This window comes from Chironomus tepperi, unplaced genomic scaffold (genome assembly GCF_022539635.2).
Source record: "Chironomus tepperi strain 1889 unplaced genomic scaffold, CSIRO-AGI_Ctep_v1 contig_58, whole genome shotgun sequence".
Classification (NCBI taxonomy): Eukaryota; Metazoa; Arthropoda; class Insecta; order Diptera; family Chironomidae; genus Chironomus; species Chironomus tepperi.
In genome coordinates, this window is record NW_027226180.1 from 902,459 (window position 1) to 921,178 (window position 18,720).

Here is an 18,720-nt window from a genome sequence, read left to right on the forward strand (position 1 = left end):
TTTTTAATTCCAATTTTTATTTCATATGTATGTGTTCGCATCCATCTAAGCACAGTTCAGTACAGTCCTCTGTGAATTCCTCATCAGTTGAGCATTCACTATCAGTGGTTATCCAGCTATTTGACCCATCACCATCCTCATCACCATCACCTTCACGTACTACTGGCTTTGGTTTCTCATTCAACTTTCTGAGTCCATCGATGAACTTCTGATTAAGCTTCTCGGCCATCAATCGCTTTTTATCGTTCATTCTGCTTGTTGCTTTTGAGATTTTCAGCAAAAAACTGTCAAAAAAAATTCAAAATTTTTAAAATTTAACCGACAAAATTCAAAAAAATTTTTACTTACAAATTAGCAATGCTGCATGGAATCAACACCGGAATTGCCATTGTATTAAAAATCTTCATCACAGCACTATTTGGACCTTGCAAATGCGATGTTAATATATCCATAACCTGATCCGGCATCTTGTCGTTCATTGACTCGTTTCTCGTTTCCGTACATTTTTCACATTCTGGGTCATAATGTGTTGGCGGTTCCTGTGACATGATGAAATTAATTTGAATTATTGTGCATGAATCGCAGGCAATGAGGTTGTTTATTTGGAGATATTTTAAGGCATCATTGTAGCCTCGTTGGCAGAGATCGGAGAGCTCTTTTGGTGATGGTGGAATGAGAGCTTGAACGAGGCGTCCAACATTGTGTGTGCTGAGTTCCATGCTGGTGTTTGATAGGCTGACCTGTTGGATTGATTAGATAATTAGTCATGGCGATGATGACATGGTCGGAGTGTTATGAATCTGGGTGTCAGGGTGCGCAGAGTGTCAGAGTGAGCGTCGTGTCAGATTGCGTAAAGTATCAGGATGCGCCGTGTATCAGGGTGCGCGTAATGTCAAGGTGGTTAGATTTTCGGGTTGCGTGGAGTGTCAGTGCGCGCGGAGTGTCAGGTTGCGCTGAGTGTCAAGTTGCGCTGGTGTCAGGGTAAGCGGAGTAACAGGGTGCGCGGAGTGTCAGAATGTGCGTAGTGTCAGGATGCGCGGAATATAAAGGTGCGTGGATTTTCAGGTTGCGTGGAATGTCAGGGTGTGCGGAGAGCCATGGTGTACTGAGAGTCAGGGTGGGCTGAGTGTCAAGTTGCACTGAGTGTCAGGGTGCGTGGAGTGTCAAATTACGCTGAGCATCAGGGTGCGCGGAGTGTCAGGTTGAGCTTAGTGTCAAGTTGCACTGAGTGTCAGGGTGCGCGGAGTGTCAAAAATGCGTGGAGTGTCAGTGTGCACCGTGTATCAGGGTGAGGGTATTGTAAAGGTGCGTAGATTGTCAAAGTGCGTAGATTGTCAAAGTGCGCGGAGTGTCAAGTTGCGCTGAGTGTCAAGTTGCGCGATGTCTCAAGTTGCGCTCAATGTCAAGATGCGCGGAGTGTCAAGATGCGCGGAGTGTTAAGATGCGCAGGGGTGTTAAAGCAGTAGATGTCATTTGGAATTGCTACAATACTCACATGATACTTCAACTGAGTGTCATCTCTCGGACATATGTCATTCTCACCACAAAATGGACTAACAGTAACCGTATGATCATTCAATAGAACCAAATTATCAGAAAATGCGCCATCCATGTATCGAACACCATGAAATTTAGGCGGTACAATTCCAGAAAATCCAGGAATAAAGAAGGAACAAGCCAGAGCATCAATCAGGTCATCACGACTGTTAAATTGTGACACAACAACATTTTTGCCATCAAAAATTCGAGTTAATGAAATGTGTAGACGTCCAGTGACTATTTTATGAGCATCTTGTGGCAAGTATGTTTGCAGTCTGTCGATTAAGACACTTTGGATGTCAAATGCTGGTGAGAATGGACCTAATGAATGATTACGTGCGGCAGCGACAATTTTGAAGAATTCTGATGTCACAAAGTCTGGGGATGAATGGATGTTGGTTAGGAATGGATGCTTATAAATGGATAGGATGTAAACTTACCGATTGGCAGATCAAGCACCAAAAGTGTTGCAACAAGTGCTCCGGCTGAGGCTCCAATAATGTTTTTCAGTAGTAAATGTGATGCAAACTTTTTGAAACATGTTCCGACACCAACTGGAAGTAAATGAGGATATTAAGGTATGAAAATGAGGTAGGAACGCGTTTTAGTCATGGTCGCGGTACACCTTATAGTCCTGGAGACTCCTGGAGTCCTTAAAACTGTAGTTGACTTACCATGATATATTCCCAAAAATCCACAGCCAGAAAATGACAGGCTAATGTTGGATATTTTGGCTAATTTTGGAGGTATTACAGCTGAACTCATCATTTGAATTGAGAAATTATTAAACTTTATGTTAAAAAATTCAAAAAAAGACGAATTAAAAATTCAAAATTATCAGAAAATTGAAGCTACTGTAAGCTATGCTTAGCTAATTGCCGATAAACAACTGATCTATAATGGAAAGTGACAAAGTTAATATTGAGGACGTGCAGGTACCGAAACTTATGAGATTCTTAATAAGTATCGTATGATCGATGTTAAACATGGATTTGGGTGTGTATTGGTGACTTTACAGCCAATGGTAAGAGGTTATTGGAGGGTTATTAGGTAATTAGGGGGTTGTAAAGTTTGTGGATATAGGAATTTATAGTTTGTTGTGTTTTGTACCTGAATATTGGCAACAACAACAATTGATGATTAAGATATAAACAAAAATATTAAAAAGTTTCAAAATTTAATTAAGTTGAAATTTTGAAAAAATTGTTAAAAAATTTAAAAAAATGTTAAAGGAATTAAAAAATTTTTAACGAATTCTCAAAGTTCAAACAAATTCAAATTTTTAAAATTTGAAAACCTAATAAAAAAGTTAAAAGTTAAAAAAAATGTTAAAAAAAAGTTAAAATTAAAAAAAAATATAAAAAATGTCTAATAATGTTTTGAAAAAAAATGTTAAAAAGAATTTAAAAAATTTAAAAAAATTATAAAAATTTAAGATATTAAAAAAATGTAAAAAAAATTAAAAAATTTATCAAAAAAAAATTTTAAAAAAGTTAAAAAATTTAAAAGATTTAAAAAATGTTAAATAATTGGAAAAAAATCGATTTTGCTAAATTAAAAAACTTAATAAAAATTTAATTAAATTGTTAAAAAATGTTGAAAAAATTAACGATATTTTAAAATTCAAACAAATCCAAATTTTACAAATTAAAATACTTAATAAAAATATTAAAAAATTTGAAAATTTTAAAAAAATCTTATAAAAAATGGTAAAAAATTTAAAAAAAAATTAACGACTTTTTAAAATTCAAACAAATTTTCGAATTTCATCGCATAAAAGCCATCGCAATTCGAACTTCAATTTTCGATTTTTCGAACTCACCAACACAACATTAACTCTCAATTTTACAATCCAACACACCAACACATTCACAATAACTCAATTACCGTACAGACAGTAAACATCCCAAGTGTATTGGTTGCAACTTCATCATCAGACACAAAAATAAGAATTTTTCACATTTATCGTCTCTTGCCGTTATTCAGTCACCGCACAACCGCGCCGTGAATATCATCCCATTCAGCCTGAAAACTCACAAAAATCCGCTCATTTTTTTTATTCAAAAAAAAAATAAGAAGTAAAATTTAAAAAAATAAAATAAATTAAAAAAAAGTGAAAAAAATAAATAAATAAAAAAAAGAAAATTTTTTAGCTAAAAAAAATTTAAATTAAAGCAATTTTTTTAAAATTACCGCAAAAAAGGTTCTCCATTTTTTTGTACATTAAAGCAGAGCTCAAACAAAAGTAGAATAAAGTATCAAAAATGGTATGTGAAAAATAATTTAAAATTTTATATTTTTTGTGTTGATTTGTGAATAGTTTTTGGGGGGTCTAAATGGGGGTAATAAGCGGGGTTAGTTTAATTTTTGGGAATATTGTTTTAAAAAAATTTAATTTGGATAAAAAATGTGAAATTTTGATGAATTTGGAGAGAATTTGTGGCAGAAATTGGATAAAAATTTGAATTAATTTGCTTAATATTTTGTTAAATTTTTTAAAAATTGCAAAAAAAGATTTTTCTACAATTTTAAATTTACTTTTTTTAACAATTTTTAAAATTTTTTAAAATTGTTTTAAATAATTTGTCAATTTTTTTAAAATTTTTTACAATTTTTTTTTAAATTTTTTACAATTTTTTTAAATTTTTTACAATTTTTAATTCATTTTTTTACCAATTTAATCAATTTAAATAATTTGGCTCAATTTTTCTATCAAAAAAGTCAATTTCGTCATTTTGTGCGTCTAAATTCCGCATCAACCTTTCACAAGACACCCCATAATTAGGGTCATCAGAGGATTTTGACCCCATGTCGGGGCACTGTTGAAAAAATCTAGAAATTTCTCAGTTTTGGCACTTTTGGGGTCCCTTTGGACTATTTTAAGTCTTAATATTCGAAGAACTAGTTTAATTACGTTAAAAACTTGCAAAATTGTTCAGTCCTGGGCTTGAACCTGGACCTTCAAAAGGAAAATGTTCAAAATTTATCCAAAATTCCAAAATTTGTATTAGATTCCTTCAATACCGTCAATTTGCCCTTAAGAGCACCAAGACGCCTTTTCCCTCGACGATTCCAGCCAAAGGCAGTATAGCAAGCTCTATCGCCATCCAATTTCCAATCACAAACCCCAAACAATCCAATTTTTTCCATCCAAAAAATGTGCTCAACATTCATTCATTCCTTGCTCATCAGACGTTCAAAATTTACTTTCTTATTTTTTTGTGGGGGAGCAAAAAAAAAAATAAGAAAAAAAAGTGAATATTTTTAGGTTTGGGAAGAAAAATAGAAAAATTTTCTTTTTGGAAGCGACACGAGATTATCTGAATGCTGTTCGATTTTGCGGGTTAAAGAAGAAAATTTAGGAAAATGTTTAAAAATGAATAAAAATAATAGGGGGATAAATTGGTGGAATAGATGAATTTTTTGAGGATATTTTGGGTATTTTTGAATCTAATCTGAAGCCAAAGTCAGGGCTGGTGCTGGATTTATGGTCATTTGTATGCTGTGTGCCTTTTGGGATGCTAGAGATCTATTCTATTACCAGAAAGACATTTTGATGGATAATAGAGCACAATAGTGTCACCCATATCGGTTATGGTTCAGGCATTGACCCGAATTCGGCAATATCTTGCTCTATGCTACATTCCTAATCAGCATAAATCAGATAAATGATCAAAAATCAAGCCCCAGGCTGTCCTGAGTCTGATTTGAAGACGGATTCGATTTCAAATCTTGCACTAGACCTGCGTGACTCTGAAATGACATGATACGTCTTAATACATCAAATCTGACTTGGGTTAAGAGTCACATCGGCCTGGGTTCTGTTTCATGGCCATTTCTATGTTCTGTGCCTGTGGGAAAGGTCTTTGATTGCAATTTTCTGTGATATTCTGTAAATTCAGGATAATTAGATCAATATTTGCTATTGTGGTACCATTAAGACTGTCAAATCATGACTACAACCCTAATTACTGTCTTAAACCACGTTAAAGTCAAGATTCAGTCAACAATCCACTCAATTATGTCAATTTCAAGCCCTCAACCTCATCTTACCTCCTCAAGACACCAAATGAACCACAATATCAACCCTAATACCCCATCAAACCCCTTTAACCCTCCAAACTTCCCCAAATCCCCACCAAAAACTCATCATCTTCTCCCAAGCTTCCCCACCAGACAATTGCCATTTCAACATTTTTTTTTTTTTTTTTGCCATTTATGATAATAATAATAATAAGTGTGTGGTGTGTCTTTGACAGAAGCCATTGCCCTTATGGATTCTTTTCTCTTCTTTCTCTCCTTTTTCTCGTGTCTGTTTCTGACTTAATCACGCAACAAAGAAAATAATAAAAAAAAATGAAATAAAATTGTGTAAGAAGTTTGATGGGCAATGAATGAGTCAAGTGTTGATTAATGGTGGGGATGTGATTGGGGTATTTTGGGGTGTTGGGTTGAGTTTTTGGGTTCTGGGTGGTGATGAATAAGGGATTTGTGAGACTAGAGGATGATTTGCTCAAGTTTTGTAAAATATCCATCAGATTTATGCCAAAATCTTCAATTTTCCACTCAAATTCTTCAATTTTCCGGTCAAAATCCTTCTAATTTGCACTAAAATCTTGGTAAAATCCTTCAATTTTTCAATTCAAATTTAAAGGCCAGATGGTGAATAAATGGAGTCAAATCCACAGTTTTTGTCAGGTTTGGTGTCCAGAAACAATGAAGTTCGGTCTCAGGCAAGACTCACATCAGTTTAGGATCAATTTGTCGCAATTTATGGTACTTTTGAGACTATTCTAAGGCAGAGTTGATAAAACTTCTTGATCCGGACTCTACTGAACTTTAATCTGTCTCTAAATCGACTCTTTAGGAGTTTGGACTCCGAAACTACTATGGTGTGCTGCTTAGGGGGCTTATTTGAGGATTAAGATGGGGAAATTGGGTTAAACAGGGTGTCTGAAAAGGTTACCTGAGGGGTGTCTTAACAGGGTGGTTTAATAGGCTGCATTAACAGGGTGTCTGGACAGGATACCTTAACATGGTGCCTGAGCCAGGATGTCAAATCAAAATTCACAAATTTCAACAATTTTATCACAAATTCCACTTCAAAATCAGGATCAAAAATTGCCATTATTTCCCATAAAAATCAGTGAATAATGTCAAAACTTCCATCGCATGTCTTCCAACATTCATCAATTCCCTGTAAATTTCACTTAATATTGTACTTCCATTCGTACAAAATATGTACAAAATTATGAGTCATCGACTCTACATTTCACACTGTCTGCAGATGATTTTCAAGTCTTTATCCCAAAATTTCATTCATAAAAAGTCACCCAAATTTGTAGCTTCATCAACTTGATCATCTGTTGTGCCAATATCCACCCAAAGTCGTCATATAACCTCAAATAACCTCCAAAAAAAAATAATTCTGCGATAACAAAAAAAAATTTTTTACAATTCCATAAAAAGAGAGTTTTTATTGTGTGTTGTGCATTTTTCATGTGTCGGCAATCCGGTCATAGGAAAGCGCAACTGAAACTCCAAAAAAAAAAAAAAAAAAAACTCATTGCCATATATGGTCAAAAAGACTGTGTGCGGAACAGAATTGTATGCGAGTGTGACTGTATTGGTGATTTGTGTAATTGTATTGGTGATTTTCGAATTTGTGCTTGATTGTGTGAGTGTAGTCTGTAGTTGTAGATGAAACCGGTAAAATTGTATCGACAAGAATATTTTTATGTCGGGGTATGGCAATGTCGGAATTGGAACTGAATTTTATGGCAATTTTTTGAGAAGTTTTTGAGAAATTGCTCATGAAATTGCTGACAAATTGACAGGATTTGATGGATTTTTTGTGATTTTTATGGACATAATAGACTGGATTGGTGTCTAAGACAGACTGAAGAACAGATCGACTGTCATATTGGACATATTGGTTCATGAGGATGTTCACTAAAGAGTATCGTGTATAAATCAGTGATAGACAGTTTGTAAATGTCACGAATCACATGTTATGTCCAGTTTCGGTCATGGCTTACCACCAAGGTGTGCCATGACATAAACAGGGTTGCCTACCACAGGAATAAACGCTTAATTCAGATATAAAGGCTATTAATCTGTTCTGTACACTTCAAAATATTGATTCAAACCCAATTTACTCATCTAAATCCTCATTTTAACTCCGAGCAGCACTTCTTAGTCTTTAGCACACTACTAAGTCTCAGACAGACATGAAGTTGCCTTGACAGCATCAATTCACCTCCTTATGACTCAATTTAATGACCACAATCCAGATTCAAGCTTGATTCCTCTTCATTTAGTCATTATATAACAATTAACCCACCTTTGCCCAATCTGTATCCCACGGCACATTAGTATACCTTCAAAAATTCTTATAAATACCATCCAGTTCCTCCCCAAACCCATCCTTATCACTCAATTATCTACAAAGTAAGCAAGTGTGTTAAAATTGACATCAAAAGTTTGCCGCAAATGCAAAAAATAATGAATATTTTAATTAAGTTGTAACGATCTTAAGTCAATATCATCGGGTCTGTAATTAAAGATACGACGATGAGCTAATGGATGTTGACTTTGAGGCTTTTTATTGATGATATTAAGCTTTAATTTTGTTGATTTTTAAGGAATTGAGGTTGAATTGAGGTTTATGATGGGATGGTGAGTGTCTAAGAGGTTGGAGGGTGTTTAGGGGGTGATGGGGGTAGTTTAGGGGTTGATCCTATTACCCACCTCAAAGCAGATATGGCTATACAGCTGTTCATTGACCATATTGGTCCAACAGAGCTTTAAATTGACTCAAATTGACATTTTCAGACAAAATATCGCTCAAAATTGTCAAATTCTCCCCAAAATCACCCAAAACCGTCCCCCAACTCCAACATCCTTCATACTTAACCCCTCCAAACTCATCTTATCCACCAACCATCCCTAATTCCACTTCAAAAGAGTCACTAATGAATCAATTCTTCAAAAAAAGTTCTAAAAATACCACAAATGAATCGATAAACTGTGACTCAATTGTTGATGATCTAATAGCTTAACAGTCAGCAAAATCATTGAGGAAATAAGAAGAAACAAGAGACACGACTTCTTAATATTGTGAAATTGATGCTGCGTTGTAGCGAAAAAGTATATAAAAGTTGTTGTTGTTGTTTTATTTGTTTATTGTTGGATTAAAGGTGCTGTTTACTTGTTAGGCAATGCTTGGTTAGGGGTAAGGGGTCTGACAAACCCCCATCACTCTAACCCAAACCATAGAACCCATGATGTACTTCATTATTCCATTTTACGGACAATTAAGATTGAAAAATTGTTGCGCAGTAAGAATATTGAAGGTCATCACGGGTCCTTTGGATTGACTAAGGGTAGTGAGGGTATTAGTTAAACCCCTCCGACCGTTACGTAATAAGTGAACACCCCTCAACCCCATTAGAACACATTAGATGGAGATTATCGCTATGATTGATGACTAATCCTTCTAATTCATCCAAAATTCATCTAAATTCTCTCTAATCCAGTGGTGGGCAACCTGTGTGTCACGACACTTTAGATTGTAGTCAAAAATTGTTCGAAATCATGCACAAATTCTTGTCTATTACTGGCTGAATCACAAAGCTTCTCTAAATTCTCAATTTTGTCATCTAACTGGCCATTCCATCATTATAGTCCTATGACATGCTGCTTACCACAATCATATAATTCCTATTATTATATATGAAGATATCTTCGCATATTAGTTATCAAACGAGGTACCACGACGTCATCAACGTTGTTGCATGCATAATACATAGTCATGCGGAATGAGTAGAAACAGCAAAATGTTTATGAGTCAGGCTGAACTGTTGCGTCCGATTGAGAAATTGTGAAATTAAATTATTGAAAAATTGATGGAAAATTTCATGAATTTTTATTGGATTTTGAAGGGGTTTTTTGGAGGTGACATGAGGGGGTGGGAATTCGTGAGAGAAAGTTAGTGATATGGTCAGTATCAGGCGGCATCTGAAGGAAGCCATGGATGGCAATTGATTTGACACTAAGTGATGGCATTACAGTACCAAGTGAGCATGCTCGTTGCTTGTTAGGGTATGGATCGGCTGAGTCTATTAGCCTCAGCAAACCAAGCTTTTTACGTCATATCCAGCTTTCAAACCATCCCAGCTTCAAATCTTAAGTCTCTCACAATTTTATCAGCTTGATTAGTCATCGTCACTCGACTGTACATTTCTATTTATGGTATGAAAATAGTAAAAAACATACCTAAAACCACTTCAGTTAAGCACACACCGATACCGTCTTTGATTTTGTTTTCTTATCAGTTCCTCTTGATAAAAGTCTTTAATTTATCAGTTAAAACTAGTATAATAATTAAGTGACTCATGTATGGGGATGTAAATTGAGTGTAGATTGAGGTAGAACGTTGATTTTATGCTGATTTGTTGGATTTTGGGGATTATTTGCTAATTACGGAGCTTGGAATTGAGGTATTGGTTCTTATGGAACCTTCTGTGCATCATAAGAGCCATGACCTCTTTCAGGAGTCACCTGAAGCTGACTTTCACCTGTTTTATGGCTGACTTTCACTTGCCAATTTCCGATACCAAGCACAATACTATCTCTATGGACAGCTTCCTTCTAAGAGGTCTTTGGACGTCCACGAGCTCTTTTACTGTCCAGAAATTCAGACCTGCTTTGATTTACTTCCTAATTGACGCACTTAGGTTTATTGGCATCCGATGAGAACGTCTAAAGCCGACTCTATCCTTCGAGAGCATCTGTAAGTTTAGAGTGCTGATTGGTGGATTCCAGGTCAAAATTTGTTGAGGCTGGGGGAGGTGTGGAGGGTAGTTTTGGATTATTTTCGTTAAAAACCCTTCAAATTCCAGATTTTCCTCACATTTTCCCCTCAATACACCCTTGTCTGGACATTAAGACCAATTGAGGTCAATATCATCCATTAGATGGCACCTTAAGACAGCTCTTAGCTGTTTCAAGCTCACCAAACAGGACAATCCCCTCATGAACCCCTCAAACCCCATTCTTAACCCCACAAAACCTGTCTGTCACCAAAAATTCAATTTCAATTTCCATCGCCATCAATTGAACGACAATAAAGAATCATGAATCACATTGTTGAGTCATTTGATATGACAAAAAGGAAATCGAAAACGACGACAACTGTATCAAATACAATTGTGGGCTAATAATAGCTTGCGACAGAGTTTATTGATTGATTGTCATTGCGACTCAAAAAGAGAGATTCGGTTACTATGTATTTTAGTGGATGGATTAGTCGCAAAATCAAAAGGTTGGATGTTTTGAGGTTCAGGTGCCTTTACATTTGAGATTTTGAGGTTCAGGTGCCTTCACATTTGAGTTTTGAAGTTCAGGTGCCTTCTCATTTGAGTTTTTGAGGTTCAGGTGCCTTCACATTATAATTTTGAGGTTCAGGTGCCTTTACATTAGAATTTTGAGGTTCAGGTGTCTTCACATTGAAATTTTTGAGGTTCAGGTGCCTTCACATTATAATTTTAAGGTTCAGGTGCCTTTACATTAGAATTTTGAGGTTCAGGTGTCTTCACATTGAAATTTTTGAGGTTCAGGTGCCTTCACACTAGAATTTGTGACATTCAGGTGCATTCACATTAGAATTGATTTATTCAGGTGCCTTTACACTAGAATTTTTGACATTCAGGTGCCTTCTCATTTGAGTTTTTGAGGTTCAGGTGCCTTCACATTATAATTTTGAGGTTCAGGTGCCTTTACATTAGAATTTTGAGGTTCAGGTGTCTTCACATTGAAATTTTTGAGGTTCAGGTGCCTTCACATTATAATTTTAAGGTTCAGGTGCCTTTACATTAGAATTTTGAGGTTCAGGTGTCTTCACATTGAAATTTTTGAGGTTCAGGTGCCTTCACATTAGAGTTTTTGAGGTTCAGGTGTCTTCACATTAGAGTTCCGAAGTTCAGGTGCCTTCAAATTCGAGATTTTAAGGTTTAGGTGCCTTCACATTAGAGTCTTGAAGTTCAGGTGCCTTCACACTAGCTTCCAAATTCTAAATTTTTGAAATTTTCTCTCAAAGAACATCCAAAAAATCCCGCAAATTTAAATATAAATTTCTTAAGTGATTCTCATCCAAAAACAACAACAACAACATCACTTATGCAGCATATAGAGGAAGTAAGGTGAATTTAAAATTCCCTCGAGAAATTGCAATCGACACAAAATACAAAAAAGTCAAGTCATTGAACTTAAACGAAGCGCAAAACTGCATCGGAATTGATAAAGTCGAAAGTAGGAACGATTGATAAGTGACGTCACACGACAGCCGGTCAACTGGACTTAGCTGTCACATTAATTTGGAGGCGTGTGCGGCAATCTAAATTGAAGATTTACTTCCTTTAATTTTTTTGTATTTTTTTGGAGAATTATTTTCGTCCGTAATAAAATAAAAGAAAGTCTCTTGGATGTGATCTAATGCTGAATGCGATGTGTGCGTCGGAATTCTATTAATAAATATTTTTTTTTTTACTTTTTTTCTTTGTGTTGGTTGAATTTTATTTTTAAAAATAAAAAATTTGTTGAGATTTTGACGCGATTTTATGGCAATTGAATGGATTTGGGGTTGGTTTGTCATGTTCAGTTGCCTTCACATTAGATGTCTAGAATTTTTGACATTCAGGTGCCTTCACACTATAATTTTTGACATTCAGGTGCCTTCACATTCGAATTTTTGACATTCAGGTGCCTTCACACTAGAATTTGTGACATTCAGGTGCATTCACATTAGAATTGATTTATTCAGGTGCCTTTACACTAGAATTTTTGACATTCAGGTGCCTTCACGCTAGACTTCAATATTCAAATCCCTTCAAAATACAGTAAAATAACCAAAAAATGCGCTTCTTACCCTTAAACCTAAGAAACTTCCTTACTTGTTTTTCCTTTTTTCAATCAGTCTCCACACACAGATTGTATGCTGTGAATATAATGAATGTCTATCACCAAGCACATGGCAAAAATTGGCATTTTAAATTCAATTTATTTGAAAAAAATCTACTAAAAATTGTCAAAAATCCACAATTTTGGGTCTTGAACTCCTGCATTATAGATGCTCAGACCTGCAGTATACAGCTCTACTTTATACCTTCTCCCAAGACTGCAGACCCATCATTTATGAACGAACCCTTTGCAAATAAAAATTGCACGTGTTCATCATTAATTAAAATTTTATGCATTAATAATTATGATATGTAGGCAGTGTGAGTTACAGCAACAGTGAGCATTGAAACACTTGTGTGATCCAACTAGCTTGATAATGCAAAGATTGAACAAAAATGGCTAATTTGAGGAATTAATCCAGTTGTGGACAATCTTGGTGGTTCTTGTGACATATATGTGGGTAAAATTGACCAAAACCGCAAACGGCGTACGGTTTATGGCATTTTGAAGGGATAAAATTGTGTCGTGACTCGTAGGTTGATCAGAACTGCAATAATCAACTGTTATGTCATTGTTTATGGATTTTAAATGTGAATTATGAGTGATTGAGTCGGTATTGGACTCTGGGGTTGGAATTGGGGGTACAATTGTGGTTGGCATGCGATATAGTCAGCTTGAGACCCAAACTAAAGCAGGCCATGGATCAAAATTAATCTGTAAGACCAGCAAAGTGACAATTGGGGTACCCAGAAGGTCTACACATGAAATTAGTTGAAATTGTTTACAAAATAATTAAAAATACACAAAAAATGGATCGTAATATTCATTGCATGTGACATGATATATAATATGACAGAGTAAGAGATGCTTAAAGCATACAAACTGTTTAATGGGATGTGTCTAAAGATAGAAAAATACACAAAAAATAATAAGAAGATTCTTTCTATATATTTTGGGTAGCGTACGAGAAGATTGTTGTGACGATTTAGCGCGTTTATTGGGAAAATGGGAAGGACTTTGGGAATCGGACACCAAAGTCGGACTTCAAAGTCGGGCTCCAAAATTCGGACTCCAAAGTCGGACACCGAAATTCGGACTTCAAAGTCGGACACCGAAATTCGGACTTCAAAGTCGGATTCCGAAATTCGGACACCAAAATTCGGACTCCAAAATTCGGACACTAAAGTCGGACACTAAAGTCGGACTCTAGATTCTAGCCAATTCTTGGTTTGGGGGTTAAGGGCAGTTTAGAGGTCAGGGACAATGTTGAGAATAGGGACAGTGATGGAAGGAGGGACAGTTTGGGGGTTAGGGACATTTGTTGGAGTAGGAACAGGTATCGGAGACGTTGTAGGGGCGACAGAGCAAGCAGGGATGAAAGAGCAGAGTGGCAATTAAGGATGAAATGATGGGATAGAAATGGGTTATGGTTGTGGCTTCCTCTTAAACTTAATCGATTCTTAATGACTTTATCTAACAATATCTCATCCCTATCTTGTCACATCCAATTCCAGGCTTCCGGAGTAACTGTCTCAGATGTCTGCAAAACAACATACGAAGAAATTAAGAAGGACAAAAAGCACCGCTATGTAATTTTTTACATTCGCGATGAGAAGCAAATTGATGTTGAGGCAGTCGGTGAACGTAATGCAGAATATGATTCGTTCCTTGAAGAGCTTCAGGTAGGCGGACCAGGTGAATGCCGATATGGATTATTTGATTTTGAATATATGCATCAATGTCAAGGCACATCGGAAAGTTCTAAAAAGCAAAAATTGTTCTTAATGTCATGGTGTCCAGATACTGCTAAGGTTGGTACTTGATTTGGAATAATTTGAATTATTTTTGACCGTTATTTTTGATATATTTGTAGGTTAAGAAGAAGATGTTGTACTCATCATCATTCGATGCACTTAAAAAGTCACTTGTAGGTGTACAAAAGTATATTCAAGCAACTGATCTCTCAGAGGCATCGCGTGAAGCTGTTGAGGAGAAATTGCGTGCAACTGATCGTCAATAGATCAATAATACATCATAAAAAAAATTATGAAAAATTTGCGTATTTGCTACAAAAAAAAACTATTGAAATTTGTCTATCATAATTAAAGTCATCAACAGAAATATGGAAAAATACATCAAAAAAATTTTTAAATTTTTTTTTAAAAAAAGCTCATTTTGAAAAAAAGCTCCTTTTTAAAAAAAGCTCATTTTTAAAAAAAAGCTCATTTTTTATAATTTTATTAAAACTATTTTAAATGATCAAATTAAAAATAGAATCAACATAAATATCTAATCATTTACAACCCTTAATTTGTGGCCAAAAAAAAAAACATGAAAAACTGCAAATTTTTTTTTTTTTAAAACATTTTGACAATTTTTTTTTATTTTAATTTAAATGTAAAAAATTTAAAATTTTTTGAAAAGATTTTTGTTTGTCTCGCAAGTATTAGAATGAGATTTTTTTTTCCCGACATAACAAGAAACAGATGCAAAAAAAGGAAAATACAGAATTATGCAACAAAATATGCGAAAAATTTAAATAAATAAATGAAAAAAAAAAAATATTAAAAAACCTCAAAAAAAAAAGAATTTTTATTATTTTTTAGGCAAAATTTATCAATTTTTTCAGACAAAATCGCATTTTTTGTATTACGGAACTTTCGTAAATGCAGTAACGTTTAGGGCTGAGCTTGAATTATAAACCACCCCTACTCACCACATACTCACCACCCCCACCCCCACCCCCTACTCACCACCCCCTTTCTTTTTTCCCAATCCAAAGATCAAATTCTACTAGAATTTTGTATGAAGTCGAGTCAATTTTATTACAGTGGTGGGTAACATATGAGTCGCGGCAAGCTAGCTTCTTACCACAACCCCTCCCTTCACTCTACTCACCACCCCATTACCCCTATTCACCACCCCCCACATACACCTATAAACCTCATATTTATCTATACAATTATCCATTAAATGTTAACGACTGTTCAATCACGACATTAATCGTGACTAGCTTTACAGTCATTCATATCATGTCCAGTCACGTTGACCGTCCTATTCAGTTAAGCCTCATCTGTCGAGAAGATTTAAAATGAAAATTATATTTTTCCTTATTATTTTATCAATTTTATCAACATTAATTGTATCCGATGATGTTCAGGGATTCATAAAGCCATGTCCATCGTGCAGTTCACCACCATTTACAGACATTAATGTTGGCTGCTATTGTGTCAATGGATTATCAATTTTAAGGAAATATCCATGTGGACATGATTGTGAGAAGCTTGGATTGTGTTGTGATGTAAAAGTTGTGGATGTAAATTTTGATAGTCAATTTTAAATTAATTAATAAAAATTTGAAATAAATGACAATTTTGAGAAGGAACTAAGATTTATGATTAAGGCACACATCTCTTTTTGTGGACATTTTCTCCCATTGATGCTCAATCTCATTTAATTAAATTTTTGTATTTTCTCTGCTCATTTTGTGATTGACTGTTGACTCAACTGGACATAATTGCGCATCTTGTGCTGAATTTATTATCAACTTGCTGGACATCCTGCCTTAAATATCTTTCAAAAGACGCTCAAAATTGTGAAAATTCTTCAAATTTAAAAGCTAAAATTGTGAAAAAGTGAAAAAAGGAACAAAAAATCATCAAAAATGGCCAAAATTCTCATGTAAGTACGCAAAATAAAAATTGATAAAAAATTTCACATTAAATTCATTATCAGCAGTCAGTGTTAAGGCACAAGTGTAAATATATTTTATAAAAATAGACTTATATGCTTGTGTCTGACTACTGATTGCTGATTATAGACTTAAATATGGGAATATAAAGCAGATAATCTGTTCGGTGACGTTGGCAGTGAGCCTGAGTGTCAACTGGATGTTACTGTAGGGTATATAATGTTCCGGGATATGTACAGGAGAGCACATAGATGTACATGAATATCTTCTCGTGGGCAAATGCTCAATTAAGGAACAAGCACGTAAATTTAACAATTTTCTTATTTTTCTCAGGTTACTGATTTGCGTTGTTGGAGTTACTTTAAGAATGTCAACATCAACAATCATTAAGTGTGAATATAAAACTGGTGCTTGGAAAATTCTAAAAAATAATTACTACTGTTTAGTCATTGAGAATACAATCATAACAACACAAGAGGCAGCGACGGTTACTTCAGTTTCCGGAAGTTATAATATTGAAGAATCAGATGATGATGTTGTTGGCTTTATTGTTCAGTTCAAAACCATAAATTATTTCCCACGAGGTTTAGAGACTTATTTTAAGAATCTTAAAGGGATTCAAATCTCCCATAGTAATTTAAAAGAAGTCCATCAGGAGGACTTGAAGCCATTACCTAAATTAGTTGAGCTTTGGTTGAATTTTAATTCAATTGAAGTTCTCGAAGAAGGTCTTTTTGATTTTAATCCTGATTTAGAACTTATTGGTTTGGGCTACAACGAAATTGTCCACATCGAACCCAACATTTTTGATCATTTAAGTAAATTAAGTTCTCTTTGGTTATCATCAGGCTCTTGCATTAAGAAATATGCTGACAATTCAACATTTGGTGTAAAGGACGTCATTAAGTCAACAAAAGAAAATTGCATAAATTCAAAATTTTCCTCATTTAAGGAACAACTTGAAAGTCTTGATAATGATTCAAAAATTTTAAATTTCGAAAAATTCACCGAAAAATTGTTAAATTTTGAAAACACCTTAAAATCCTCAAAATTTTCTAACTTTCGTCCATTAAATTATAAACTTGATGCTCTTAAAGAGTCAAAATTGGAGGGCATTATTTTCAAAATGACATCCGATGTAGACACAAAAGTGGGCAAGTTGTCTGACTTAGTGACAGATGTCCAAAAGAGTGTTAATGACGTAAAATCGTGTAAGACTAGCTTAGATGGGTTCGGATCCGAACTTAATGTCCTCAAATCTGGCCAAACTAGCATCAAAGGGTCCATCAATAACGTCTGTACCAAAGCTTCCATTGATCAGGTCCTGTCAGATCAAAACTTTCTCAAATCCTCAATCGATTCCCTAAGCACATCCTTAAATGTTGTTAAAAATGACATCGGCACTTCCATAAAATCCCTAGAATCTTCAGTTTGCACTAAGCAATCTCTAATTGAGGTTAAGGACATCCAAAAGACTATATCTGATTCTGTCAGTGACATTCATGAAAATTCAGTCAGGAACCAAATCGACTTTGACAATTACCAAAACTACTTCAATGTCTCAATTGATAATCTTCAGCAAGGCTTGACTGACCTTAAGACATCCACAAAAGCTGAGCTGGCAACCCTCGAAGCATCCACTGATGCTCTTATATTACTCACTAGTAAAGGTTTAAGTGACATGAAGTCATCCCTTCATAATTTAAAGAAAGCCACAGATCAGAGATTTTCTAACATCGATGCATCTGAGACTAGCCTTAATGACTCTATTAGCAGCAGCCTTAAGTCCACTAATGACCAACTTAAGTCCACCCAAGATCAACTCAAATCTTCAATAAAAGACATCGAAGCAGCCCTCAGCGGTCTCAAATCCTCACAAAATGATCAAAAATGGACAATCAATAAAATCAAAGATTCACAAAATGACGTCAAGATTCGAATGGATGAAATGAAGATACTGATAGAGGACAATATTGAGGATAAACTCAAATCATTTGGTGAAAAGATTGATGGACAGCTGAGTAGGTTTAAGGTGGAAATGAGGAAGGAACTGACCAACACACAACAGAAGATTACAACAACATTACAGTCCTGGATGGAACAGAAGCTTGAGAAAATTTTAGAAGACAAATTGACGGAAATATTTAGTGAAAAATTTACAAATGTTATTGGATTTAATTGAGATTTTTAATTAAAAATTTGTAAAAAAATTTAAATAAAATTACTTTTTAAGGATGTCAGCTGAAATGCAGTCAGGAAAAGTGAGTTGAGTTGCTTTTTCAGGTCAAATGTAAGGAGTAAATTGATGGTCATATCCGTCAGAGTCTGACTCGACTATCGTCGGACAACATTAGAGTCGGACAAGATTTGAGTCGGACAAGATTTGAGTCGGACAAGATTTGAGTCGGACAAAATTTGAGTCGGACAACATTAGAGTCGGACAAAATTAGAGTCGGACAACATTAAAGTCGGACAATATTAGAGTCGGACAATATTAGAGTCGGACATTATTAGAGTCGGACAATATTAGA

At 34.9% G+C, this 18,720-nt stretch overlaps 3 protein-coding genes across 4 annotated transcripts; 2 read left to right on the forward strand and 1 right to left on the reverse strand.

The window, feature by feature from the left end:
- Positions 1 to 16: 16 nt before the first annotated feature.
- LOC139100383 (patatin-like phospholipase domain-containing protein 4) lies at positions 17 to 3,637 on the reverse strand. Its single transcript, XM_070652999.1, has 6 exons — positions 3,362 to 3,637; positions 2,214 to 2,328; positions 1,980 to 2,093; positions 1,496 to 1,917; positions 349 to 740; positions 17 to 284 (listed from the first exon to the last, which is right to left on the reverse strand). The coding sequence occupies exons 2-6, from the start codon at positions 2,305 to 2,307 to the stop codon at positions 17 to 19; spliced, it is 1,290 nt and encodes a 429-aa protein (XP_070509100.1). The 5' UTR covers positions 2,308 to 2,328; positions 3,362 to 3,637.
- On the forward strand, positions 3,509 to 15,079 carry tsr (Cofilin/actin-depolymerizing factor homolog tsr). The gene is made up of 3 exons (XM_070652702.1): positions 3,509 to 3,806; positions 14,013 to 14,309; positions 14,372 to 15,079. The coding sequence occupies exons 1-3, from the start codon at positions 3,804 to 3,806 to the stop codon at positions 14,516 to 14,518; spliced, it is 447 nt and encodes a 148-aa protein (XP_070508803.1). The 5' UTR covers positions 3,509 to 3,803; the 3' UTR covers positions 14,519 to 15,079.
- Positions 15,080 to 15,972: 893 nt separating this feature from the next.
- Positions 15,973 to 18,436, forward strand: LOC139100307 (putative leucine-rich repeat-containing protein DDB_G0290503). Of its 2 annotated transcripts, none has more exons than XM_070652933.1 (2): positions 15,973 to 16,179; positions 16,523 to 18,436. In XM_070652933.1, the coding sequence occupies exons 1-2, from the start codon at positions 16,163 to 16,165 to the stop codon at positions 18,369 to 18,371; spliced, it is 1,866 nt and encodes a 621-aa protein (XP_070509034.1). In that variant the 5' UTR covers positions 15,973 to 16,162; the 3' UTR covers positions 18,372 to 18,436. The 2 variants fall into 2 exon arrangements, with proteins under 2 accessions (XP_070509034.1, XP_070509035.1); XM_070652934.1 differs by lacking the exon at positions 15,973 to 16,179 and adding an exon at positions 16,338 to 16,442.
- Positions 18,437 to 18,720: the final 284 nt, after the last annotated feature.